At 43.3% G+C, this 27845-nt stretch overlaps 1 protein-coding gene across 2 annotated transcripts in view; it reads left to right on the plus strand.

Moving 5' to 3' along the window:
- Window positions 1-14202, plus strand: part of LOC141100389 (uncharacterized) — a 57291-nt gene extending 43089 nt beyond the window's left edge. For both annotated transcript variants that reach the window (XM_073588846.1, XM_073588845.1), the window contains exons 6-8: window positions 1550-1753; window positions 8956-9165; window positions 11431-14202. In XM_073588846.1, coding sequence (XP_073444947.1) covers window positions 1550-1753; window positions 8956-9165; window positions 11431-11642 — 626 coding nt within the window. In that variant the 3' untranslated portion in view covers window positions 11643-14202. The remainder of the gene's footprint in view (window positions 1-1549; window positions 1754-8955; window positions 9166-11430) is intronic.
- The last annotated feature ends 13643 nt before the right edge of the window (window positions 14203-27845 follow it).

Raw genomic sequence — 27845 nt, forward strand, 5'->3', positions numbered from 1 at the left:
TCCTGTGTGAGGACTTTTTACCCCATCACAGCCATGTCAAGTATTGGCATGGCTGTTATTGGCCTACGCTCTGTGTAATAATAATAAAAAAAGACATGGGGTATCCTTTATTTTTGATAACAAGCACACGTAAAGCCGACAGCTTCAGGCTGTTGCAATCATCTGTCAGCTTTATCTTGGCTGCTTATTAAAAATAGAGGGGTCCCTACCCCGTTTTATTAAAATTCTGTAAATAAATAAGGTAAAAAACGTGTGGGGTCCCCCCATTTTTGATAACCAGCCAAGCTAAAGCAGACAGCTGGGGGGCTGGTATTCTCAGGGTGGTAAGGCCCATGGATATTTGGCCCTCTCCAGCCAACCCAGAATTGACGCATCCATTAGATGTGCCAATTCTGGCTCTTTTCTTGGCTTTTCCCATTTCCCCAGGTGCATTGGCAAGCAGTGTGTTATTTTGGGGTTGATGTCAGCTTTGTGATGTCAGATGACATCAAGCCCAGGATTTATTAATGGAGAGGTGTCCATCAGACACCCCTATTACTAACCCAGTAATAAAAGGTTAAGAAGACACGCAGAAAAAAAGTCCTTTAATTGAACAAAACACTCCCTGACAATTACTTCCTTTTTCCCATTTATTAACATAAAAATAAAAAATCATAGTAATCCTCACCTGTCTGCCGTTAGTCCATAATGATAATGTCCAATAACGAACACAAACTCTACTACATCTCGTTGTATTGCTGAGTGGTGACAGTAATGTAACCGCTCAGCCCGGCAACCAGATCACACTGAGCTTAACCTGAGAATGTGGCTGCCTGTGACCGGCGGTAACCTTAATGAAGTCACCGCCGGTCATATGCAGTCGCGATCTCACGCAGGAGTTGCAGGGGTTAGGCAACTGAGAGACAGTTATTGATTGATCCATGTCTATCCTATCTCCATTGTTAGTACACACAGTTTCTCCATTGACATAAAGTTGGGTTAAACCTAGATATGCCGTCAAATTCTCTGGGTGTCACCAATGGTGTCGTCCACCTTTGGTTCACATTTTTCCTTTTTACATGTTTGTTTTTGTGTCCAAGATAAGGTTGATAATACTTTAATCAAACCTCTTTATCAGGGTTGGAGCTATGGTGAAATCCTTGACAAGATCTGCCTTTAATACGTGCGGATTTGGGGAAGATATCCACCTTTTTTGGACTTGGCCTTAGAGATTGTACGGAGTGCACTAGCTAAAGCCTCGGCACCGCTCTTGGCAAACATTTCATGGCTTATGGCAACTTTTTTTTAAAATATACAGAATTGAAGGTAGAGCCTAACTTCATGGCTGCTCTGCACACTAGGACCCACATGGTCTCGCCTACCCACCTCTTACAGTTAACATTTAACTCTGTGCTACTTCCTTGGAGCCCATTCTCTCATCACAAATGCTAGAAAAATTGCACTTGGCTTGTAGACCTTCTTTCCCTACATGAAAATCCCACCATGATTGACTAGATTTCGGCCTACAAAAAAATTAAGGCTGCGTATGAATCTTGTTTTACTGTTGCAGATGTGCAGCCCGTCGGTATGAAAGAGGAGCCGGAGTATCATTCAGAGAATGAAGTGTCCGCTGGATATCGGACATTGGAGAGTTCTGTGGGCAGCAAATCAGGACGTCTATCATGTGCGCAAATGTGCAAAAGAGTTGAGCAGCCGGTCTGTCATTCAGAAGCCCCTACAAAGCAAAATCTGGCAGATCACAGCTTATATAATGGTAATATGTTTTTTTTTATTTCATTCTGCATTCATTCATTGTACATATTTCACAATAAATATGTATAAATTTACAAGAAATATACCCATTCTATATCACCAACACCCCCACCCCTCCTCCTCGGTAGAAATATAGATAGGTAATATACAGTGAGTACGTAAAGTATTCAGACCCCTTTAAATTTTTCACTCTTTGTTTCATTGCAGCCATTTGGTAAATTCAAAAAAGTTCATTTATTTTTCTCATTAATGTCTACTCTGCACCCCATCTTGTCTGAAAAAAACAGAAATGTAGAAATTTTTGCAAATTTATTAAAAAAGAAAAACTGAAATATCACATGATCATAAGTATTCAGACCCTTTGCTCAGTATTGAGTAGAAGCACCTTTTGAGCTAGTACAGCCATGAGTCTTCTTGGGAATGATGCAACAAGTTTTTCAAATCTGGATTTGGGGATCCTCTGCCATTCCTCCTTGCAGATCCATCCCAGCTTTCTGCCAATGCACAGTGTACACCGAAAGCTGCGAGTAGGGCAGCACGGTGGCTCAGTGGTTAGCAACTCCAGCCTTGCAGCGCTGGGGTCCTGGGTTGAAATCCCACCAAAGACAACATCTGTAAGGAGTTTGTAAGTTCTCTCCCGTGTTTGTGTGGGTTTCCTCCGGGTACTCCGGTTTCCTCCCACACTCCAAAGACCTACTGATATGTAAAGTGCTGAGGACTCAATGGTGCTCTATAAGTGAGTAAAATAAATAAAAAATAAAATCCGCTTTTGAAACTATTCAGGTCTCTTCATCAGGCTTAGTGAAAGAACCTGAGTAGTCTAAAGCTTGCTATTTGTTACGCTTATAATGATGACTCTCAAATGTTAATATTTTGCTATCTACTGGCTAACACGGTATAAAGATATACACTACCGTTCAAAAGTTTAGGGTCACTTAGAAATTTCATTATTTTTTAAAGAAAAGCACAGTTTTTTCCAATGAAGCCAACATTAAATGATTCAGAAATACACTCTGTACATTGTTAATATGGTAAATGACTATTCTAGCTGCAAACGTCTGGTTTGTAATGCAATATGTTCATAGGTGTATAGAGGCCCATTTCCAACAACCATCACTCCAGTGTTCTTATGGTACTTTGTGTTTGCTACCGTCTTTCCCAGAAAGTAAGACCCAGTCTTACATTAATTTTACCCCAAAAAGTCCCACCCTGTCTTACTTTCGGGGGAGGTCTTACATTAGCCGAAAGAAAATGACAATTTCTTTTTAACCAATAAATTAACATTTATTAACATGCTGAAGAGTCGGTCATCACCAAACAGTAGAATAAAACAAATGTAGCGTATCAAGAATATCTTGTTACTACCGTGTTACCGTATGACGGTATTTCCATGTATAACATGTAAAACAACGAACTAACAACAACAAACAGTCTGAATGAGTTATACTGGAAGATAAAACAAGATTTATTCCATCACAACCAGGTCATCATCTTCAGGAACATCATCATAAACATCAACACTCTGAGGTTCCTCTGGATTTTCTTGGGGCTCTTGGGGCTCCATTTCCGCCTGGATCATTGGCCCATACCTGTCATGTGTTGCAACGGCACTGTCCTGAAATGAGCAGGTCTTGTCCAGGTAGCCAGCTCGCAGTGCATTAGCAACGCAAGTGTCAGTTATCTTTCCCCATGAGTTCTTCACCCAGTTAACAATCTCAGGCAGTTTTGGCTTAACAAAGTTCCCACGGACGTTCCTCTCCATACGGTTTTCAATGTAATCATTGATTTCTGCACGGAGATTGTCCTTGAAGGGCTTGTTAATGGCGATATCCAGAGTCTGGAGATAAGCCGTCATCCCTGCCGGAATCATGATCTGGTCGATTCTTCGCTCATGAAGGAAGTTCTTCATGTCCTTGGCGCGGTGTGTGCTGGCTGCATCCCAGATCAGCATCCCTCTTTTGTTCCCGCGCATAACAAGCGGCAGCATTAAATCAAGCCACTTCCTTATAACCGCTTGTGTGGCCCAAGCTTTTTCAGTTTCCAGCACATAAATGCCAGACACCCTCTCAATCTTGTCCTTCTTGCCCTTCGCAATGAGTAAAGGTGGGACTTTACTACCATCCAAACGAATCGCCAAAATGCAGGTGACACGTGCACTTTCATAAGCGGTGGAGGGAACGTACACAGAGGAGGCACCTCGTTGGTCAATGGTGGTTTGAGCTGCTTGGCCCATGAACACGGCAGTTTCATCCATGGCAATCATGTTGGAGAGACCGTACTTTGAGAAGTCAGTGTCATCCACAAACTTCTTGTATGCAAATGCACGCTTAACAATCTCCGCATCTTCCAGCCTAAAGCGGGTCGTGGATCTTCTCAACGACAGGTCATTGCGCTCAAGAAAGTTATCCACCCAGTGCTGTGATGCCTTGAATTCCTCTGGGGAAATTTCAAACTGGGGTGCCACAGCAAGGGCATATTCCTGAATCTGAGCCCTGGTCACCACCAATGTCTTCGCTCTCCTGTCAGCAACCCACTCACAGACCAGGCTTTCCAGCTCGGTATACATTGGTTGCCGACCACATCAACCTTGCGCTTTTTAGCCATGCCGCTCTCCACTTGCTCACTGAGGTGACCATAATCTGCTCGCCATTTACGCACCAATCGTTCACTCAACATTTTTTCCTTGCAGAATTCTGCCATATTTTTGCCCCAAGACTCTTCCACTATTCCTTTTTTATACTCCACGGAGTAGCTCTTTCTTTTACCGCTCCCGGAAGCGCTCATGTCTAGGGGTAAAAATATACGGTACCGTATCAGCATTGTTTATCATTCAGTATCTCTTTTACAGTACAGTACTTAACGTTACACCGTTCAACTGGAAAGCAGACAACAAATCAAAGTACGGTAACAGTAACACACTACGGTATGGTACGGTACTGTACGGTAATTGCCGTATACCCTCTGCCTGCATACCATAACAGTGCCGTATCCCACTGCACACAGCCCCATACCCCATAACAGTGCCGTATCCCACTGCACATGGCCCCATACCCCATAACAGTGCCGTATCCCACTGCACACAGCCCCATACCCCATAACAGTGCCGTATCCCACTGCACATGGCCCCATACCCCATAACAGTGCCGTATCCCACTGCACACAGCCCCACACCCCATAACAGTGCCGTATCCCACTGCACACAGCCCCATACCCATTACAGTACATGTTTCCCTACTTGGTTTTTAAATGCTGGACGTTTTCCTCTGCGGTGCGGCTGTGGGTGCGGAAGGCGCTGCAGGGAACGCTGTGCCAATCAGCAGGGAAACAGCGGTGACGTGGGGCTGGGGTGGCCAATTACAGCCCGAGCTGCTGGACCAATCAGTGCTCGAGCCGGGGGCCGGCGGTGACGTGGGGAACAGGGGCGGCCAATGAGCTGTTGAGCTGGGCGGATTGCGGGGTTAACACGGCGAGTTAACCCCATGAGCGCTGGACCCGCCCAGCTGCACCTGAGGACACCTCTGGAGCCTGGGGACCCAATGGGGGACAGCGGCGGCCCAAAGGTAAGGGCCTTACATTTCTCAGCGGCCAACCCTGCCTTACATTCGGGGGAGGCCTTACATTGAAGGATCCCCCCGTAACCCCCACCCTGTCTTACTTTCGGGGGGGTCCTACTTTCGGGGAAACACGGTAACTGTGTAAGAAAGCTAATGGGTGGTTAGAATACCCTTGAAATCCCTTGTGCAAGTATGTTAGCACAGCTGAAAACAGTTTGACTGATTAGAAAAGCTATAAACCTGACCTTCCTTTGAGCTAGTTGAGAATCTGGAGCATTACATTTGTTGGTTCCATTAAACTCTCAAAATGGCCAGAAAAAAAGAACTTTCATGTGAAATGCGACAGTCTATTCTTGTTCTTAGAAATGAAGGCAATTCCATGCAAGAAATTGCCAAGAAACTGAAGATTTTCTACAACGGTGTGTCATACTCCCTTCAGAGGAGAGCACAAACAGGCTCTAACCAGAGTAGAAAGAGAAGTGGGAGGCCCCGCTGCACAACTGAGCAACAAGACAAGTACATTAGAGTCTGTAGTCTGAGAAATTGACACCTCACAGGTCCTCAACTGGCAGCTTCATTAAATATTACACGCAAAACGCCAGTGTCAATGTCTAAAGTGAAGAGGCGACTACGGGATGCTGGCCTTCAGGGCAGAGTGGCAAAGAAAAAGCCATATCTGAGACTGGCTACTAAAAGGAAAAGATTAATATGGACAAAAGAACACAGACATTGGACATAGGAAAATTGGAAAAAAGTGTTATGGACAGACGAATCCAAGTTTGAGATGTTTGGATCACACAGAAGAACATTTGTGAGACGCAGAACAACTGAAAATGCTGGAAGAGTGCTTGACGCCATCTGTCAAGCATGGTGGAGGTAATGTGATGATCTGGGGTGGCTTGGGTGCTGGTAAAGTCGGAGATTTGTACAAAGTAAAAGGGATTTTGAATAAGGAAGGCTATCACTCCATTTTGCAACGCCATGCCATACCCTGTGGACAGCGCTTGATTAGAGCCAATTTCATCCTATAACAGGACAATGACCCAAAGCACACCTCCCAAATTATGCAAGAACTATTTAGGGAAGAGTAGGCAGCTGGTATTCTATCTGTAATGGAGTGGCCAGCGCAGTCACCAGATCTCAACCCCATTGAGCTGTTTTGGGAGAAGCTTGAACGTATGGTACACAAAAAGTGCCCATCAAGCCAAACCAACTTGTGGGAGGGGCTTCTGCAAGCATGGGGTGAAATTTCTCCAGATTACCTCAGCAAATTAACTGCTAGAATGCCAAAGGTCTGCAATGCTGTAATTGCTGCAAAGGGAGCATTCTTTGACGAAAGAAAAGTTTGAAGGAAAAAATTATTATTTCAAATAAAAATCTTTTTTTCGAACGTTGTCAATATCTGGACTAGATTTTAAATTCATTTGGCAACTCATTTGATTAATAAAAGTATCATGGAAAACACAAAATTGTCTGGGTGACCCCCAAACTTTTGAACGGTAATGTATTTTTCCTTGATGATGAACACAAAATGTTGCAAATAAATAATTTTATATATCCAACACCCTTTCCTGCTACCTGGAATAATTTTCCAGAAGATAAAATAATTCCCCTCAACCTGTGTCACAATTTGGATTTTGATCTGTATCTCTCCTGCATCCTACATGTATGGTGTTAGTGTTCCCTTTCCAAGAATATGTACCAATACATACTCCCCTTCAAGCCCCTAAGATATGATGTGATTTTTCAGGAATACTTTCCAGTTTGAACAATGGTGCACGGTGGCCAGTCTGCCTCTGAAACTCCTAACTTAAACACTTACTCCTGTGCTTTGGCATATACCACCCTTCACTCTTCTTTAGAGTTAGAGCCCCTTTCCCTCATCACCCTGTGGAGACAGCAGGTACTTTTGTCCGCTAGCCAAAACCACATGGACCAGGGCTCATCCCACCGAACGCCCTCTCTCCTTTACGATGGGCGTAATACTACTCAGACAACACAGGTTGAGGGTAAAACAGTGGGGCAATACTTTATTGAACCACAAAATGGGCAAATAACATATAGAACATTCCCAGCAAAATACCCAAGATGTTGCAAAATTACAGAGTCCCACCCTTCCACTAACTATCTGTGATAAGGGCAGCTGTGACTTTACAGCTTCCACGGCCAACTACCCCCACCTGTGGCACGCACAGTGAGGAGATAACAACAAGCTTAGGAGCTGACAGTCCATCGAGTAACAAGGACAGATGACCGGAGGTCACAACCTGGCTTCTCCGAACATCTCCATGCAGTCAGGTGACCGGTGTGTCCCAATCCTGGCTTTCCCAAATATATTCTTAGGGCTCAGGTGACCGGTGGGTCCAAAACCTGACTACTTCAAATGTGTCTATAGCTTCAGTGATGGTCAATGGAGCACATCTGTAATCTTTCAGCCGGGGCCGTGGTCCCTAAGCTAACATCCTGTATAATGTCAAATCTGTGTCCCTTATTATGGAGCCATGATGTCTTGGCTGCTGTCTTGTAAAAGAGTCTCTGGTTCTTTGGATTTCTGGATATCTTGGATGTTTGGATGCATGGATGTATATTGTTACAGAGGCATATCCCTTTTTATAGTTCACAGCTGTTCTTCAAGCCATTATTCACAGGTCAAGGAGAAGGGGTGATGAGATTAACTCGCATTTACTTTATCCTTCAATGTTTGCAAGTCATTAACTTGCATGGCGTGATATAATGTGTAATCAACATATCAGGAAATATCATTGTTCAATGACCCTGCATCCCTGTTTTACAAAGATAACAGTACAAAAACTGTAGGAGCTGATATAAGAGGTAAATAACAACCATTCATCAGTTTACACATATCAATTTGATCTACAAGAGGTGTCAATATTTCAGACTCTTGACCAACCTAAGAAAAAAACACAAATTCAAAAGTCAGCATATAGTGTAGGGTTTTGTAGTCACTCAGCAGCTGTTGAGGTTGGCACAGGAAGCGGTTTCATTAAAATGTCCAGGCAGGTTTATTAGAACTGAATAAACCGCCCAGCATAAGCAAACAAAAGACAGGATTTTCCGGCACAAAGGCTAAAAAAACAGAAAATAAACAGTCCATTTAGTAGTGCGAGTTCATCCGCTCAGGTCAGTGACCTTCAGTAAACACACTGGAGGCCTCCACACATCCAGTCACAGACATTGAATGAGAGACTTGATCTCCATTTTATCTACCAAACCAAGCCCCTGGGGTGGAGATATGTGAGTAGTCATTCCCACCCATCTCTTTTGACTGTTCGTAAAACCCGGCCTTGATATACCCTATTAACTCTCTCAGCACTTACATGCTGGAGTATGCTTTCCCGGGCTTACATAACCGAAGCTACCAACCTCGATGATACATATCTCCCCTCAAGGACCTGTCCGGTGGCCATCTTACAATAGATAACAGTCTATTCTTCTTGGCTTACTGAAAATAGACGCCTGGTTAATTAAGATAAAATGATGTGTTGTCACACACCCATTATAGGAAAATCATGTATTTTGCGCTTAGACCTCTATTACCTACTTGATAATCCCACGGTGGCTGTTCAGATCTCTAGTGATCGGTGTGTTATATGCAACAAAGGTCACCTATGAATCTTGTATTCCTCAGTTGCAGATATACAGTCATTCACAGTGAAAGAGGAACCTGAGTATTATTCAGAGACCGATATGTCCATGAGATATTGGACGGCGGAAAGTTCTATGTGTCGCCAACAGAATCTTTTGGAACGATCGCAAAGGTGCAATGGACTTGAGCAGCCCGTCTATCATGCAGAAGACTCTAGAAGGCAAGACCTGGTAGACCAAAGTTTTTATAATAGTAAGAAAGCATTTTTTTAATTTATGATATAGTATTTATACTCCACAATCAGTATACAGTTGTGTGAAAAAGTGTTTGCCCCCTTCCTGATTTCCTATTCTTTTGCATGTTTGTCACACTTAAATGTGTCGGATCACCAAACAAATTTAAATGCTAGGCAAAGATAACACAAGTAATCACAAAAAGCAGTTTTTAAATGAAGGTCTTTATTATTAAGGGCAAAAGAAATCCAAACCTACAGGACCCTGTGTGAAAAATGATTCCCCCCTAAACCTAATAACTGTTTGGCCCACTCCTAGCAGCAACAACTGCAATCAAATGTTTGTGATAACTGGCAGTGAGTCTTTTACAACGCTGTGGAGGAATTTTTGCCCACTCATCTTTGCAGAATTGTTGTAATTCAGCCACATTGGAGGGTTTCTGAGCATGATCCACCTTTTTAAGGTCATGTCACAGCATCTCAATCGGATTAAGGTCAGGACTTTGACTAGGACACGCCAAAGTCTTAATTTTGTTTTTCTTAAGCCATTCAGAGGTGGACTTGCTGGTGTGTTTTGGATCATTGTCCTGCTGCATATCCCAAGTGCACTTCAGCTTGAGGTTATGAACAGACAGCCTGACATTCTCCTTCAGGATTTTTTTTTGTAGACAGCAGGATTAATGATTCCATTTACCACAGGAATTCTTCCAGGTCCTGAAGCAGCAAAATATCCCCAGACCATCACACTACCACCAACATATTTTACTGTTGGTATGATGATCCTTTTTTGAAATGCTGAGTTACTTCTACGCCATGTGTAATGGGACACACACCTTCCAAAAAGTGCAACTTTTGTCTCGTCAGTCCACAGAGTATTCTCCCAAAAGTCTTGTTGATTATCAAGTTGTTTTTTGGCAAAACTGAGACGAGTGTTTATGCTCTTATTGCTCAGCAGTGGTTTTTGTTTTGGAACTCTGCCGTGCATGCCAATTTTGCCAAGTTTCCTTCTTATGGTGGAGTTTTGAACACTAACCTTAACTGAGGCAAGTGAGGCCTGCAGTTCTTTGGATGTTGTTGTGGGGTCTTGGATGAGACATTACAGCGCTTTTTGTGTAATTTTGGTCAGCCAGCCACTCCTTGGAAGGTTCACCAATGTTCCATGTTTTCACCATTTGTGGATAATGTCTCTCACTGTGGTTCGCTGGAGTCCCAAAACTTTAGAAATGGCTTTATAACCTTTTCCAGACTGATAGATTTCAATTACTTTGTTTCTCAATTGTTCCAGAATTTCACACATCTGTATAACATAGAAAACTCCTACTCATCATACAACTCACCCCATTACCCCCTTTCCTCACCACTACAAGTATTGGTGCACTCATACATGGCCACTTTTCCAACTCCTCTTCTCTTTATTGCAGTGCTATAATGGAGTCAGGAGAAGCCCTTTCTGCTAATACATGGGGTCCTAGACATGTCCACATAGTGCATCAGTAGTACTTTCAATCCCTGCTCCCGCTTATGTCCCCCTGACCTTACTTTTCTAAGTGGATATTGTTTTTATGCTCCTCCATTATAGAAAGACAGTGCACTTTATGCATATAATTCCCCTTCTTCAACTCCACCTTGGATAGTGTGCCGTTTTGTCTCATCTATATCAGAATCCCACCATGATTGTATAGATTTCTACCCATTTTGGTGTACATACAATAAGGCTATGTTCAGACTGATTATTTTCAGAAGTTTTTGGACTGAAAACTCTTCACAGTTCTCCCCATAAACTGCTTCCAAAAAAATCTTCCAAATAATTTCTATAGGGAATCTACTTTGCTGTCCATACGAGGAGTTTTTTAAACCTGAAGAGGTAAATAGAAGGTGTATGTTAATTCTTTGGAGCGCTAGCCAATCAAAAGGCTGCAAAAAACTTTTTTATATACGAATACTTTTTATATATATGAAGAAAACCTCTTCAACTTCCTCAGGAAAAGAAAAACTGCTCTAAAACCTCTTCCAAAAAATGAGTCTTCTGAAGCAGTTTCTGCTTGAAAACTCATGTTTTCTTAACTTCTTTAAAAAAAATGGAGCCAACCGAAGAATGAGCATGTTAAAATAAGTGATATATGATGGAATATTTGCACAGCAATGCCGTTTTGACATTGCTGTGCATTATGTTCATTTTATGGGGCGCTTTTGCGGCACTTTTTCAGGCGGATTTCGGGCAGATAGTGTGATCATGTGCACTCAGCCTAAGGGTCACATATAAATCTTTTGTATTTCTCTTTCAGCTGCACAATACATTACAGTAAAAGAGGAGCCAGAGTATTTTTCTGAGACTGATGTGTCCTCCAGATATTGGACAGCGGAACATTCTGGGGGGTGTCAAACAGGAGCTTACGTTACCAGTGGAAATGCGCAATGGAGAGGAGAAGCCGGTCTGTCGTTCCGGAGACTCTACAAGACAAGAGCTGATAGATCAAGTTTTCAATATTGGTTATGAATCTTTACTTCAGCCAATTGGTGTCCAGTCTGAAGGAACAACATGGGTTGGGTCAGGTGCCACCAAGTGTGAAGTGATGGCTGAACATAAATCCCACCTCACTGAGAAATCTTACAAAAGCACGGACGGCAAAAAATGCTTTAACAGTAGTTCATACCTATTAAGACAGAAGATAATCCATGTAGGTGGGAGGATTTATTTAGGTGGGAAGTGCGGAAAAAAGTTTCATTGATAGCGCTTAGCTTGTCATAGATAAGGCGCAGACCGGGGAGAAGCCATATGCCTGCAGTGAATGTGACAAGAGGTATATATGTAAGTTGCACCTTGTGAGACACCAGCGATCACACACGGGTGAGCGGCCGTACGTGTGCAGCAAATGTGGTAAAAGGTTTGCTCAGAGCTCCAATCTGCTCACTCACAAATCCTTGCTGGGAAGAAGCCTTATTCTTGTTCTGATTGTGATTGACCAACCATCAGAGAACTCACACAGGAGAGCGGCCATATCCTTGTAGAGACTGCGGGAAAATGTTCTCTCACAGCTCCGCTCTGGTGAAGCATGTCCGTATTCATACTGGTGAAAAGCCGTATGCATGCAGAAAATGTGGGAAAAGCTATTTAATACAGGTATCAAAAGAGCAGCTAAAAAGCAGTTCTAATGGCAGTTATACACTGTGTTCCAAATTATTATGCAAATGATATTTTTCTATGATTTTCCTAAATAGTCAGTACAAATGACAGTCAGTCTAATAAAAGTCATCACCGGTTAGAGTATACATCAAATTTTATTGAAGAAACCTCTCAATGATAACAGTATAATCTCCAAAATGAATAAAAACTCAAATTGCACTGTTCCAAATTATTAGGCACATTAGAATTTCTAAACATTTGATATGTTTTAAAGAACTGAAAATGTTCATTTGTGGAATTTGCAGTATTAGGAGGTCACATTCACTGAACAAAAAAGCTATTTAACTCCAAAACATCCTAACAGGCCAAGTTATATGTTAACATAGGAACCCTTCTTTGAGATCACCTTCACAATTCTTGCATCCATTGAACTTGGGAGTTTTTGGAGAGTTTCTGCTTGTATTCTTTGCATGAAGTCAGAATAGCCTCCCAGAGCTGCTGTTTTGATGTGAACTGCCTCCCACCCTCATAGATCTTTTGCTTGATGATACTCCAAAGGTTCTCTATAGGGTTGAGGTCAGGGGAAGATGGTGGCCGCACCATGAGTTTATCTCCTTTTATGCCCATAGCAGCCAATGACTCAGAGGTATTCTTTGCAGCCTGGGATGGTGCATTGTCATGCATGATGATGATTTTGCTCCTGAAGGCACATTTCTGCTTTTTATACCATGGAAGACAGCTGTTAGTCAGAAACTCTATACACAGTACTTTGCAGAGGTCATTTTCACACCTTCAGGAACCTTAAAGAGCCCTACCAGCTGTTTCCCCATGATTCTGGCCCAAAACATGACTCCTCCTCCTCCTTGCTGAAGTCGCAGCCTTGTTGGGACATAGTGGCCATCCACCAACCATCCATCTGGACCATCCAGGGTTGCTCGACACTCATCAGTAAACAAGACTGTATGAAAAATAGTCTTCATGTATGTCTGGGCCCACTGCTACCATTTCTGCTTGTGAACACTGTTTAGGGGTGGCCGAATAGTAGGTTTATGCACCACAGCAAGCCTTTGAAGGATCCTACACCTTGAGGTTCGAGGGACTCCAGAGGCACCAGCAGCTTTAAATATCTGTTTGCTGGTTTGTAATGGCTTTTTAGCAGCTGGTCTCTTAATCCGATGAACTTGCCTGGCAGAAACCTTCCTCATTCTGCCTTTATCAGCACAAACATGTCTGTGCTCAGAATCAACCACAAATCTCTTAACAGTACGATGATCACATTTAAATTTTTGGGAAATATCTAATGTTTTCATCTCTTGACCAAGGCATTGCACTATTTGATGCTTTTCAGCAGCAGAGAGGTCCTTTTTCTTTCCTAAATTCCTTGAAACCTGTGCCCTGCTGAATAATGTGGAACATCATTCTTAAGTAGTTTTCCTTTAATTGGGCTCACCTGGTAAACTAATTATCACAGGAATTTGAGATTGATTTCAGTGATCCAAAGAGCCCTGATACACAATACCATCTATGAGTTTATTTGAAAAACAAAAAATTACATCTTTATGACACTTAAATCCAATTTGCATAATAATTTGGAACGCAGTGTAGATAACAGGTGATTGCACCGAAAAGAGAAAACAAGAAAATCAAGTGTCTCATGTGTTCCCCCGCATGCAAAATAGAGATATGTCCGTGGAAAATAGAGTTAACAGACCTATAGGTATGAAAGGAGGGCTCAATAAAAAAGAGATATGATATATAAGCAATAATGCCAAATGCGTCCTAAAAAATGGGCCTTTTTTGTGTGTGACATCAGCCAAACAGAAAATATGCTCTAAATCTGGTATCGGTGTAATTTCACCGATAAAGTCGTTTAATCACTTATACCGCATGAGCAACGGTGTAAAAAATAAATAAAACCAATTCTTCACCTGCTGCTGATTTTTTTTTTCATTCTGCCTCCCAAAGATCGCAGTAAGGCTCGGCGCACATTTATCCTGCACTCTGCGCTGAGCGCCTACATCAGGGTTTCTGTGTAAATCTCTGAAATACATTATTCAGATAGAACCCCGGCTTAAGGTTCCCTATGTAAAGCACTGCGGAATGTGCTGAAGCTATATAAATAAAGATTATTATTATTATGGGGAGGCAGATGGAGACGCTGTGCATGCCGTAGGACCTGTGATCTTGCGGCCACCATTTTTTGCACTTCTGAAAAGAAGGACAACGCTGAAGAGAGGTCAGATGGGGTCCAGAGTAACTGCTGCCTCATTATAGTGAATGGATCCCTCTGGGGGTTTCATCTGAATCACGTCACTCTGAGATCAAGATGTAAACCCCGATGTAAGTGCTCAGTGTAGAGCGCCTGATAAATGTGATCCCAAATGTTATGGAAAATGTTCCCAACAAAAGCTTCAAATCAGTCTACAAAAAAAGCAAATCCTCACTCACTCCGTCATCTGTCAATGGAAATATAGGGGTCTTCCACGTTACTGTCATGATCCATGCTGGATCATGACAGATAAAAAGCACTAGTAACCTTTTTTTTTCCTTAAGCTGTGTGCTTAATGATAAGTTTTGCCCCCCGGTGGCCGTTAGGCTCATTGCACTTGATGTTTTCTTTGCTTTGCCTTTTGCCCCCGGTGGTCAGTGGGGTTATAGCAGCTTTTGCCCCTGATCATTTGACCATCCCATTTTAGGGTCACATGGTCTATGAGCAGGTGTTGGTGATATTGCTCTTTTCCAATCAAGTCTGGTGGAGAAAGGAACTACAGAGAAGAGTTCCTGGCAGCTCAGGGGAGCTCTGGTGTATAGCTTCTGTGGAAGCTGAACTCAGGTGTCGAGCTTCAGGGGAAAGCTGCATTCTGGTGGTGGACGCTGTTGCTGGGAGCAATAGCAACAGAGCAAAGCTAAGTGGTGTTTCCCTGTTTGTATTTTTCCCTGGTATGTATTAGTACAGCGGTGGGGCCAGTGCCTGCACCACCCAGCTCCCTAGCAAGGGATAGGTGTAGGGTGTGCTAGGGTGACAGGTATCTTGATCGGCGCCCGGTGCGGAACCGGCTTAGGGAACGTTAGGAGTGTGAGGGACACTGACTCAGGGGAGTGCAGTAGGTCTCCACGTCCCCGTTCCCTATCGCAGAGCACACCGTTGTAACTGTTTCCCCTTCCCCCGTGTCTTGTTGTTTTAGTTACCGGCCTGCGGGTCGTGTCACACAGGACGGGTCCACGTGACAGTTACTGGTAGTACAAAGGTTCTAAAAATGCGCTGTAGCTAAAAATGCCCGCTCCCTTCTGAGGCTTAGTGTACCTAAACAACATATATAGCGCCCACATGTTGGGCATTTCTGTAGCGATGACAACCCATCTAATTTACAGGTGTGTGTCTCCAGAAGCATGAGGTGGGCATAACATACTGGTCACTACAACGGCAGTTTGCAATTTTCACTCAGCAACATCAACTGCTGCTTGTTCCTGGAAATCACCCATGGAGTCAAAATCGTCACCACAACTGTAGATAAATTCCCAAAGGGGCATAATTGGGGTCACTTGCCATGGGGGATTCTGCACTTCTAGCACTAAGCGGCGAGGTATAAGAAGTCCGCAAACTATTCTAGGAAAATCTGCGCTCCATCCCTCCAGAGTCACTCTGTATGGCTAATCAGTACTTTACAGCCACATATGGGGTATTTCTACATTGAGCAGAAATTGTGGGACCAATTTTGATGCCATTTTTACCCATTTCCCAATGTGAAAATGTAAAATCTGGGGCTAAAAAAGTTTTGGTCCTAAAAATGTAATTCTTTTTTCTTCACTGCCCAATGGTATAACATTTTGTGGCACACCTGTTTTGTCAATATGATCACTGCACCCCTAGATAAATTCATTGAGAAGTCTAGTTTGTAAAATGTGGTCAATGGGGGTTCTGCTGTTCTGACACCTCAGTGACTCCACCAATGTGACATGGCACCCCCAAACCAGTCCAGCAAATTCTGAACTCCAATATGGCACTTCTTCCCTTCTGAGCTTTGCACTGTGCCCGGTGGTCGGCGCTTATAGCAAGTGAGCCATTCTGCTACATACAGGCGATCTTATAATTGCCTGTATGTAGCAGAGCCGATAGGATTATGGCAGCTTCTAGTCTCGCATGGATACTATTGAAGCATGCCAAAAGTAAAAAAAAATTTTTTTAAAAATATAAAAGTTCAAATCACCCCCCCCCATCGCCCCATTCAAAATGAAACAATTAAAAAAAAATCAAACATATACATATTTGGTATTGTCGTGTTCAGAATCACCCGATCTACCAATGTAAAAAAATTATTAACCCGATAGCTAAACGGGCTAACGAGAAAAAAAGTCAAAACACCAGAATTATATTTTTGGTCGCCGCGACATTGCATTAAAATGCAATAACGGGCAATCAAAAGATCGCATTTGAACCAAAATGGTATCATTAAAAACGTCAGCTTGGCACGCAAAACATAAGCCCTCACCCAACCCGAGATCACAAAAAATGGAGACGCTACAGGTATCGGAAAATGGCTTTTTTCTTTTTTTTTTTTTTTAAGAATGTTTGGAATTTTTTTTCACTACTTAGATAAATAAAGAACCTAGACATGTTTGGTGTCTATGAAAGACCTGGAGAAATCATAATGGCAGGTCAGTTTTAGCATTTAGTGAATATAGTAAAAAAGCCAAACAAAATACAACTGTGGGATTGCACTATTTTTGCCTTTTCACTGCACTTGGAATTTTTTTCACGTTTTAAAGAACACAATATGTTAAAACTAGAGATGGGCGAACTCGAACAGTAAAGTTCGGTGTCTGTACCAAACACCTACTGTTCAGGCACAGACACCGAAAATGGACTTCACCATGAAGTCCATGTTACTGTTCGGGTTTAGCTGCCCAAACACCGGGTGCTTGACAGCGCGGCAAACACCACTTCTGATCAGCTGTGAAATCATACCCGCCAGTCAGAGAGCCGCGGTTCCCACGCTGTCAAAAGACAGCGTGAGCACTCAGCTGTCATCGGAGGTATAAAGCTTACCTCCGGTCACTGGTGTCAGCTCATGGGGCTATCACTCCCATCATCCGACACCTGCTGCCGCTAATAACAGTGAGAGCAGGAAAGGCTGATGGGAGTATTCATCAGCCGCTTCTGCGCTGTAAATAAATAATTAAAAAAAACCTGCGTGGGTTCCCCTGTATTTTTGATAACCAGAAAGGCAGTACTCACAGCTGAGGGCTGCAACCCCCAGCTGTCAGCTTCAAAAAGGCTGGTTATCAAGAATAGAGGGGTCCCCACACTGTTTTTTATAAAATTATTTAAACAATTTTAAAAAACAACGTGGGGTCTCCTGTATATTGGCCCCCCAGCCTAAAAATAGCAGCCCGCAGCCGCCCAGAAAAGGCACATCTATTACATGCGCCAATTCTGTCTCTTTGCCCGGCTCTTCCCACTCACCCTGTAGCGGTGGCAAGTGGGGATCATATTTGTGGGGTTGATGTCACCTTTGTATTGTCAGGTGACATCAAGCCCACGGATTAGTAATGGAGAGGCGTCTACAAGACACCCATCCATTACTAATCCTATAGTTGTATTATAAATAAAGACAGCCAGAATTAAGTCCTTTATTAGAAATAAAACAAGACAGTTTTCCATTTTTATTTAAAAACTAGCTGAAGAGCCCGGCGCTGCCCGGACATAGTAACTATCTGTGGTTAGTTATAGCAAATTATAATTATCCTCCATCCCATAGTCCCATGCCCATATACCCAACATACATATCCACCATCCCATAGTCCCGTGCCCATATACCCATCATACATATCCTCCATCCCATAGTCCCATGCCCATATACCCATCATACATATCCTCCATCCCATAGTCCCATGCCCATATACCCATCATACATATCCTCCATCCCATAGTCCCGTGCCCATATACCCATCATACATATCCTCCATCCCATAGTCCCATGCCCATATACCCATCATACATATCCTCCATCCCATAGTCCCATGCCCATATATCCGTCATACATATCCACGATCCCATAGGCCCGTGCCCATATACCCATCATACATATTCTTCATCCCATAGTCGAGTGCCCATATACTTATCACACATCCTCCATCCCATAGTCCCATGCCCATATACCCATCATACATATTCGCCGTCCCATGCCCATATACCCATCATACATATTCGCCATCCCATAGTCGAGCGCCCATATACTCATCACACATCCTTCATCTCACAGTCCCATGCCCATATACCCATCATATATATCCTCCATCCCATAGTCCCATTCCCATATACCCATCATACATATTCGCCATCCCATAGTTGAGTGCCCATATACTCATCACACATCCTTCATCTCACAGTCCCATGCCCATATACCCATCATACATATCCTCCATCCCATAGTCCTGTGCCCATATACCCGTCATACATATCCTCCATCCCATAGTCCAGTGCCCATATACTCATCACACATCCTCCATCCCATAGTCCCGTGCCCATATACCCATTATGACATCATCATCACCATGGCAACCGTTATGACATAACCGTCACCATTGCAACCTATGATGAATCAGCGTCGCCATGGCAACAATTGTGACATCATAATGAAGGGCGGGGCTTGACACACACACACTTTTTCCCCATTATGTAGATAGGGGCAAAATTGTTTGGTGAATTGGAACGTGCGGGGTTAACATTTCGCCTCACAACATAGCCTAGGACACTCTTGGGGTCCAGACGTGTGACTGTGCCAAATTTTGTGGCTGTAGCTGCGACGGTGCGGATGCCAATCCCGGACATACACACACACACACACACACACACACACACACGGCATGAATCGTGGTATGTGTTAAAGGGGGGGCCCACTGAGACTTTCGCCCGGGGCCCTCAAAAACCTGGAGCCGGCCCTGGTGCCTGGATATGTGCTAGCATGAGCAGGGGGACTTTGCGTGCCATGTAGGATTTTAATCCATGGTGGCGTCACATGATCAGAAGTCTCAGTGTCTGCAGGACTCTGCTCTGCTGGTGGTCGTAATGGTGCTGGATGAGGTTAAGTTTCTGTGTGGGGTCAGGAGGGGTTTACAGGGGAGATGTAGCAGAGCCATGTGTGTGCGAGGTGTACGGAACAGAGCCGTGTTTGTATGAGGTGTACGGAGCAGAGCCGCATGTGTATGAGGTGTACGGAGCGGAGCCGAGTGTGTACGAGGTGTACGGTCCGGAGCCGTGTGTGTACAAGGTGTATAGAGCTGAACCGCGTGTGTACGAGGTGTGCGGAGTGGAGCCACGTGTGTACGAGGTGTAGGAAATGGAGCCCTATGTGTACAAAGTGTACACAGCTGAGCCATGTGTTTACAGAGCGGAGCAGAGCCGTGTGTGTACGAGGTATACAGAGTGCAGCCGTGTGTGTAAGAGGTGTACGGAACGGAGCCCTCTGCGTACAAAGTGTACGGAGCTAAGCCGTGTGTTTACGGAGTGGAGCAGAGCCGGGTGTGTACGGAATGTACGGAGTAAAGCCGTGTGTGTATAAGGCATACAAACTGGAGCCGTGCGTGTTCGAGGTGTATGGTGGGGAGCATTCATACCTCCCAACCGTCCCGGATCCAGCAGGACAGTCCCGATATTGAGAGGCTGCCCCAGCCGGGAGCTTACTTTTCCCACGGACACAGGAGTACACGGCGGAGCCCCAAGGAGCACGTTAAAACTCGCACGTGACGTTCTACCGGAACTGACATGCTGGAAGCTGACCGGAAATCAGGTAATTTCGGGAGATTTTGACGGAACCATGGAGGCACTTCAGGGAATGCTTCAGATCCATCACCGTGTTCTTGTCCGACAGCGCAAACAGCGGGATCACCTTGGAATCGGGGATGCCGGCCATGTGAGCGGATCATGATATGTCCTGCATTGGGAGGCTCAGGTGGGCACTACAATGGGAGCCGGGCTGCTATAGTATCTTTATAGAATCTTTCTTTCTCTCTCTGTTTCTTTCTCTCTCTCTGTTCTTTCTTCCTTTCTTTCTCTCTGTTCTTTCTCTCTCTCTGTTCTTTCTTTTTCTGTGTTCTCTCTTTCCCCTCTCTCTCTCTCTGTTCTTTCTTTCCTCTCTTTCGCTCTCTTTTTTCTTTCTTTCCCATCTTTCTTTCCCATCTTTCTCTCTGTTCTTTCTTTTTTTCCCCTTTCTTTCTTTCTCTGTTCTTTCTTTCCCCGCTTTCTTTCTTTCTGTTTCTTCCCCTTTTCTTTCTCTCTACCACTCTGTTCTTTCTTTCTTTCCCTTCCTTCTTTTTTTTTCTCTCTCTCTCTCTCTCTCTCTGTTCTTTTTTTCTGTCCACTCTTTCTTTCTCTGTTTTTTCTTTCTCTGATTTTCTTTATTTCCCCTCTTTCTTTCTCTCTCCCTCTCTGTTCTTTTTTCCCTTTCTTTCTTTCTGTTCTTTTTTTCTGTCCACTATTTCTTTTTTCTCTCTCTGTTCTTTCTCTGTTTTTTCTTTATCTCTTTCCCCTCTTTCTTTCTCCCTCTCTGTTCTTTTTTCCCTTTTTCTTTCTCTGTTCTTTTTTTCTGTCCACTCTTTCCCCCCTCTCTGTTCTTTCTTTCTCTTCTTTCTTTCTTTGTCTCTCTCTGTTCTTTCTTTCCCCTCTTTCTGTTTCTTTGTTCTTTCTTTTGCTCTGTTCTTTCTCTTTCTCTCCCTCTCTAATCTTTTTCTTTCTCTGTTCTATCTTTCTTTCTCTATTCTTTCTTTCCCTTATTTCTCTGTTCTTTCTTTCTCTCTTTCTGTTCTTTCTGTCTCATCTTTCTTTCATACGTACACTACTAATCAATAGTCTCCTTCACATGAACGTCTTTTGCCACAGAACGTGTCCGTGTGGATCACACGCGTGTGCGTGTGATCCACACGGAGACATGTCCATTTTTGGCCGGCACCACGGATGCCACGCGGCATGAATCGTGGTATGTGTTAAAGGGGGGGCCCACTGAGACTTTCGCCCGGGGCCCTCAAAAACCTGGAGCCGGCCCTGGTGCCAGGATATGTGCTAGCATGAGCAGGGGGACTTTGCGTGCCATGTAGGATTTTAATCCATGGTGGCGTTGTGTGTTACTAACGGTAATGTTTGAGACTGTAGTCTCAGCTCTCTTCAAGTCAATGACCAGGACCTCCCATGTAGTTCTGGGCTGATTCCTGACCTTTCTCAGAATCATCCTTACCCCATGAGTGTTTTTTCCATTTTCTAATAATTGTGCCAACAGTTGTTGCCTTCTCACCAAGCTGCTTACCTGTTGTCCTGTAACCTATCCCAGCCTTATGCAGGTCTACAACTTTTTCCTTGGTGTCCTTAGACAACTCTTTGTTCTTGGCCATGGTGGAGAGGTTGGAGAGTGATTAAGTGTGTGGACAGGTGTCGTTTATACATTTAACAAGTTTAAACAGGTGCAATTAATACAGGCAATGAGTGCAGAGTAGGCTTCTTTAAAATAAAAACTAACAGGTCTCGGAGAGCCAGAATTCTTGCTGGTTGGTGATCGAATACTTATTTCATGCAATAAAATGCAATTTAAATATTCAGAAATCACGCAATGTGATTTTCTGTTTTTTTGGTTTTTTTTTATTTAGATTCTGTCTCACATTTGAAGTGTACCTACAATAAAAATTATAAACCTCTGCATTCTTTGTACAGTTGTGGCCAAAAGTATTGACACCCCTGCAATTCTGTCAGATAATACTCAGTTTCTTCCTGAAAATGATTGCAAACACAAATTCTTTGGTATTATCTTCATTTAATTTGTCTTAAATGAAAAAACACAAAAAGAATTGTCCTAAAGCCAAATTGGATATAATTCCACACCAAACATAAAAAAGAGGGTGGACAAAAGTATTGGCACTGTTCGAAAAATCATGTGATGCTTCTCTAATTTGTTTAATTAACAGCACCTGTAACTTACCTATGGCACCTAACAGGTGTTGGCAATAACTAAATCACACTTGCAGCCAGTTGACATGGATTAAAGTTGACTCAACCTCTGTCCTGTGTCCTTGTGTGTACCACATTGAGCATGGAGAAAAGAAAGAAGACCAAAGAACTGTCTGAGGACTTGAGAAACCAAATTGTGAGGAAGCATGAGCAATCTCAAGGCTACAAGTCCATCTCCAAAGACCTGAATGTTCCTGTGTCTACCGTGCACAGTGTCATCAAGAAGTTTAAAGCCCATGGCACTGTGGCTAACCTCCCTAGATGTGGACGGAAAAGAAAAATTGACAAGAGATTTCAACACAAGATTGTGCGCATGTTGGATAAAGAACCTCGACTAACATCCAAACAAGTTCAAGCTGCCCTGCAGTCCGAGGGTACAACAGTGTCAACCCGTACTATCCGTCAGCGTCTGATTGAAAAGGGACTGTATGGTAGGAGACTCAGGAAGACCCCACTTCTTACCCCGAGACATGAAAAAGCCAGGCTGGAGTTTGCCAAAACTTACCCAAAAAAGCCTAAAACGTTTTGGAAGAATGTTCTCTGGTCAGATGAGACAAAAGTAGAGCTTTTTGAGCAAAGGCATCAACATAGAGTTTACAGGAGAAAAAAAGAGGCATTCAAAGAAAAGAACACGGTCCCTACCGTCAAACATGGTGGAGGTTCCCTGATGGTTTGGGGTTGCTTTGCTGCCTCTGCCACTGGACTGCTTGACCTTGTGCATGGCATTATGAAGTCAGAAGACTATCAACAAATTTTGCAGCATAATGTAGGGCCCAGTGTGAGAAAGCTGGGTCTCCCTCAGAGGACAATGACCCAAAACACACTTCAAAAAGCACTAGAAAATGGTTTGAGAGAAAGCACTGGAGACTTCTAAGGTGGCCAGCAATGAGTCCAGACCTAAATCCCATGCAACGCCTGTGGAGAGATCTAAAACTGGCAGTTTGGAGAAGGCACCCTTCAAATATCAGGGACCTGGAGCAGTTTGCCAAAGAAGAATGGTCTAAAATTCCAGCAGAGCATTGTAAGAAACTCATTGATGGTTACCGGAAGCGGTTGGTCGCAGTTATTTTGGCTAAAGGTTGTGCAACCAAGTATTAGGCTGAGGGTGCCAATACTTTTGTCTGGCCCATTTTTGGAGTTTTGTGTGAAATGATCAATGTTTTCCTTCATTCTCTTTTGTGTTTTTTTATTTAAGACAAATTAAATGAAGATAATAATACCAAAGAATTTGGGAAAACTTGCAAAATCAGCAAGTTATACTTATAAAATACTTATCTTCCCCACTGTATATACTGTATGTTCACCAAAGATGGAGGTCGTTGATAATTACCACGAAAAACAAGACCGGGCGTTAACTGTGGAACTGATCATGAATCTTTTAACAGCCAAGATTAGAGTCAAGCTGCACAAACGGCCAAGACAACAGGTCCTTTCCAATTTCGATTTGACCAACATACCTAAAGTTTTTAGGAACAGGCTACAGACTCAATTTACATTACTGGACATGGATGAAAGAAAGCCTAAGGAATTATGGACACATATAAAGACCATCATTCCTGAGGAAGCCAGTAAGACAATAAGCAAGAGATAAGAGACCTTAACCCCTTAGTGACAGAGCCAATTTGGTTCTTAATGACCAAGACAATTTTTACAGTTCTGACCACTGTCACTTTATGAGGTTACAGTTTTGGAACGCTTCCACTGATTCTGAGACTGCTTTCTCGAGACATATTGTACTTCATGTTAGTGGTAAAAAAAATTTTGATATAACTTGCGTTTATTTATGAAAAAAATGGAAATTTGCCAAAAATTTAGAACATTTTGCAATTTTCAAACTTGTAATTTTTGTGCCCTTAAATAGGAGAGTCATATCACACAAAATAGTTAATAAATAATATTTCCCACGTCTGCTTTACATCACAACTTGTGAAACATTATTTTTTTTGTTAGGACGTTTTAAGGGTTAAAAGTTAACCAGCGATTTCTTATTTTTCCAACAAAATTTACAAAACCACTATTTTTAGGGACCACCTGACTTTTGAAGTGAGTTTGAGGGGTCAATATAACAGAAAATACCCAAAAGGGACACCATTCCAAAAACTGCACCCCTCAAGGTGTTCAAAACCACATTCAAGAAGTTTATTAACCCTTCAGGTGCTTCACGAGAACTAAAGCAATGTGGAAGGAAAAAATTAACATTTTACTTTTTTCACAAAAAAATTTACGTAGGAACCAATTTGTTTATTTTCACAAGGGTATCAGGAGAAAATGGAGCACAAAATTTGTTGTGCAATTTCTCCTTAGTACGCTGATACTCCGTATGTGGGGAAAAGTCACTGTTTGGGTGCATGGCAGGGCTCAGAAGGGAGGGAGCACCATTTGACTTTTTGAACGCAAAATTGGCTGGAATCAATGGCGGGCACCATGTCGCATTTTCAGACCTCCTGATGTACCTAAACAGTGGAACTCCCCCAATTCTTACTCCAAGCCTAACGCCAACACACCCCTAACCCCAACACACCCCTAACCCTAATCCCAACCCTAACCATAACCACAAACCTAATCCCCCCTCTAACCATAATGCCACCTACGCACTTTAGCCCAACTCTAATCCTAATTGGAAAATGGAAATAAATACATTTTTTTGATTTTATTATTTTTCCCCCAAGGGGGTGGTAAAGGGGGTTTGATTTACTATTTTTTTATTTTGATCACTGTGATAGGGTCTATCACAGTGATCAAAATGAACCAAAAGGAAAAAAATTTCCTATTGTTGCCGGGTGCCGGCAGGCGCACTGCGCAAGCGCCTGCCATTTTCTCCTGGAAGAAGATGCCGGTGGTCCGGGGGGCTTCACGGGGGAATGCTGCAGAATCCAGGGATAGGGGGACCCTATTTCTCTCTCCTTTGATGTTCGATCACATCAGAGGAGAAATTAAATGGAAAAATCAACTTTTTTTTGCTGTTGCTGTTATACCGTTAATCATGTTCTCTATGGTCTCAGCTACCCCCGGTAGCTGAGACCCTGGAGATATTCCTAATCTGGGGGGTGCTATACCCTTATTCCTCAGCACTGTTGATTAATGGAGCTGTGGTTTAAGTACCCTTATCTGCCACCTTTAAAAGGCGTATCGGTCGTTAAGGAGTTAAAGATCATCAAAGAAGATGACTGGAGTAAGCTAATCTTCTCTGATGAGTCTAATTTTCAGCTTTTCCCAACACCTGGTCGTCTAATGGTTAGGCAGAGACCTGGAGAGGCGTACAAGCCACAGTGTCTTGCACCCACTGTGAAATTTGGTGAAGGATCGGTTATGATCTGGGGATGCTTCAGCAAGGCTGGAACTGGGCAGGTTAATCTTTGCGAAGGACGTATGAATCAAGCCGTATACAAGGTTATTCTGGAAAAACAGTTGATTCCTTCTGCTCAGGCAATGTTCCCCAACTCTGAGGACTGTTTTTTCCAGCAGGACAATGCATCATGCCGCACAGCTAGGTCAATCAATGTGTGGATGAAGGACCACCACATCAAATCCCTGTCATGGCCAGCCCAATCTCCAGACCTGAACCCCATTGAAAACCTCTGGAATGTAATCAAGAGGAAGATGGATAGTCACAAGCCATCAAACAAAGAAGAACTGCTGACATGTGTACCAGGAGTGGCATAAAGTCACCCAGAAGCAGTGTGAAAGACTGGTGGAAAGCAGCCAAGACGCATGAAAGCTGTGATTAACAATCATGGTTATTCCACAAAATATTGATTTCTGAACTCTTCCTGAGTTAAAACATTAGTATTGTTGTTTCTAAATGATTATGAACTTGTTTTCTTAGCATTATTTGAGGTCTGCAAGCGCTGCATTTTTTTGTTATTTTAACCATTTCTCATTTTCTGAAAATAAATAAAAAATTTAGTGCTTGGAAATTCAAAGACATGTTGTCAGTAGTTTATAAAATAAAAGAACAATTTACATTTTACTCAAAAATATACCTATAAAGAGAAAAATCAGACAAAATGAAAATGTTGCAGTGGTCTCTTAATTTTTGCCAGAGCTGTATATTGTGAGCACTCAGTCTGGTAGTCTGCTCCTGCATCCTCTAAGTCAGGGGTCCCCAACCTGTAGCTCAGGAGCCACATGTGGCTCGCGGTCCCATGAATTGTGGCTCGCGGCTGTCTGCCAGTTTGGTGCATTACCTTCAGGTCTAGCAAACCGGTATGAAGAGAACATCTCAAAATAGTGATTTACATGAGTAGCCCCGCACAGAAGAGCAGATGTGGATGCACATACACTCACTGGCCACTTTATTAGGTACACCATGCTAGTAAGGGGTTGGACCCCCTTTTGCCTTCAGAACTGCCTCAATTCTTCGTGGCAGAGATTCAACAAGGTGCTGGAAGCATTCCTCAGAGATTTTGGACCATATTGACATGATGGCATCACACAGTTGGCGCAGATTTGTCGGCTGCACATCCCTGATGCAAATCTCCCGTTCCACCACATCCAAAAGATGCTCTATTGGATTGAGATCTGGTGACTGAGGAGGCCATTTGAGTACAGTAAACTCATTGTCATGTTCAAGAAACCAATCTGAGATGATTCGAGCTTTATGACATGGCGCATTATCCTGCTGAAAGTAGCCATCAGATGTTGGGTACATTGTGGTCATAAAGGGATGGACATGGTCAGCAACAATACTCAGGTAGGCTGTGGCGTTGCAACGATGCTCAATTGGTACCAAGGGGCCCAAAGAGTGCCCAGAAAAAATTCCCCACACCATGACACCACCACCACCAGCCTGAACCGTTGATACAAGGCAGGATGGATCCATGCTTTCATGTTGTTTACGCCAAATTCTGACCCTACCATCCGAATGTCGCAGCAGAAATCGAGACTCATCAGACCAGGCAACGTTTTTCCAATCTTCTACTGTCCAATTTCGATGAGCTTGTGCAAATTGTAGCCTCAGTTTCCTGTTCTTAGCTGAGAGGAGTGGTACCCAGTGTGGTCTTCTGCTGCTGTAGCCCATCTGCCTCAAAGTTCGACGCACTGTGCGTTCAGAGATGCTCTTCTGCCTACCTTGGTTGTAACGGGTGGCAATTTGAGTCACTGTTGCCTTTCTATCAGCTCGAACCAGTCTGCCCATTCTCCTCTGACCTCTGGCATCAACATGGCATTTCCGGCCACAGAACTGCCGCTCACTGGATTTTTTTTCTTTTTCGGACCATTCTCTGTAAACCCTCGAGATGGTTGTGCGTGAAAATCCCAGTAGATCAGCAGTTTCTGAAATTCTCAGACCAGCCCTTCTGGCACCAACAATCATGCCACGTTCAAAGGCACTCAAATCACCTTTCTTCCCCATACTGATGCTCGGTTTGAACTGCAGGAGATTGTCTTGACCATGTCTACATGCCTAAATGCACTGAGTTGCTGCCATGTGATTGGCTGATTAGAAATTAAGTCTTAACACACAGTTGGACAGGTGTACCTAATAAAGTGGCCAGTGAGTGTATATTGGTCTTAGGGGTTTAGAGATGTTTTAGGTAAGGTACGCTGGAGGATGGTACCGTCAGAGGAGGTGCTCAAAGCTG

Source organism: Dendrobates tinctorius, unplaced genomic scaffold (assembly GCF_039654945.1).
Source record: "Dendrobates tinctorius isolate UK_male_01 unplaced genomic scaffold, ASM3965494v1 ptg000104l, whole genome shotgun sequence".
Taxonomy (NCBI): domain Eukaryota; kingdom Metazoa; phylum Chordata; class Amphibia; order Anura; family Dendrobatidae; genus Dendrobates; species Dendrobates tinctorius.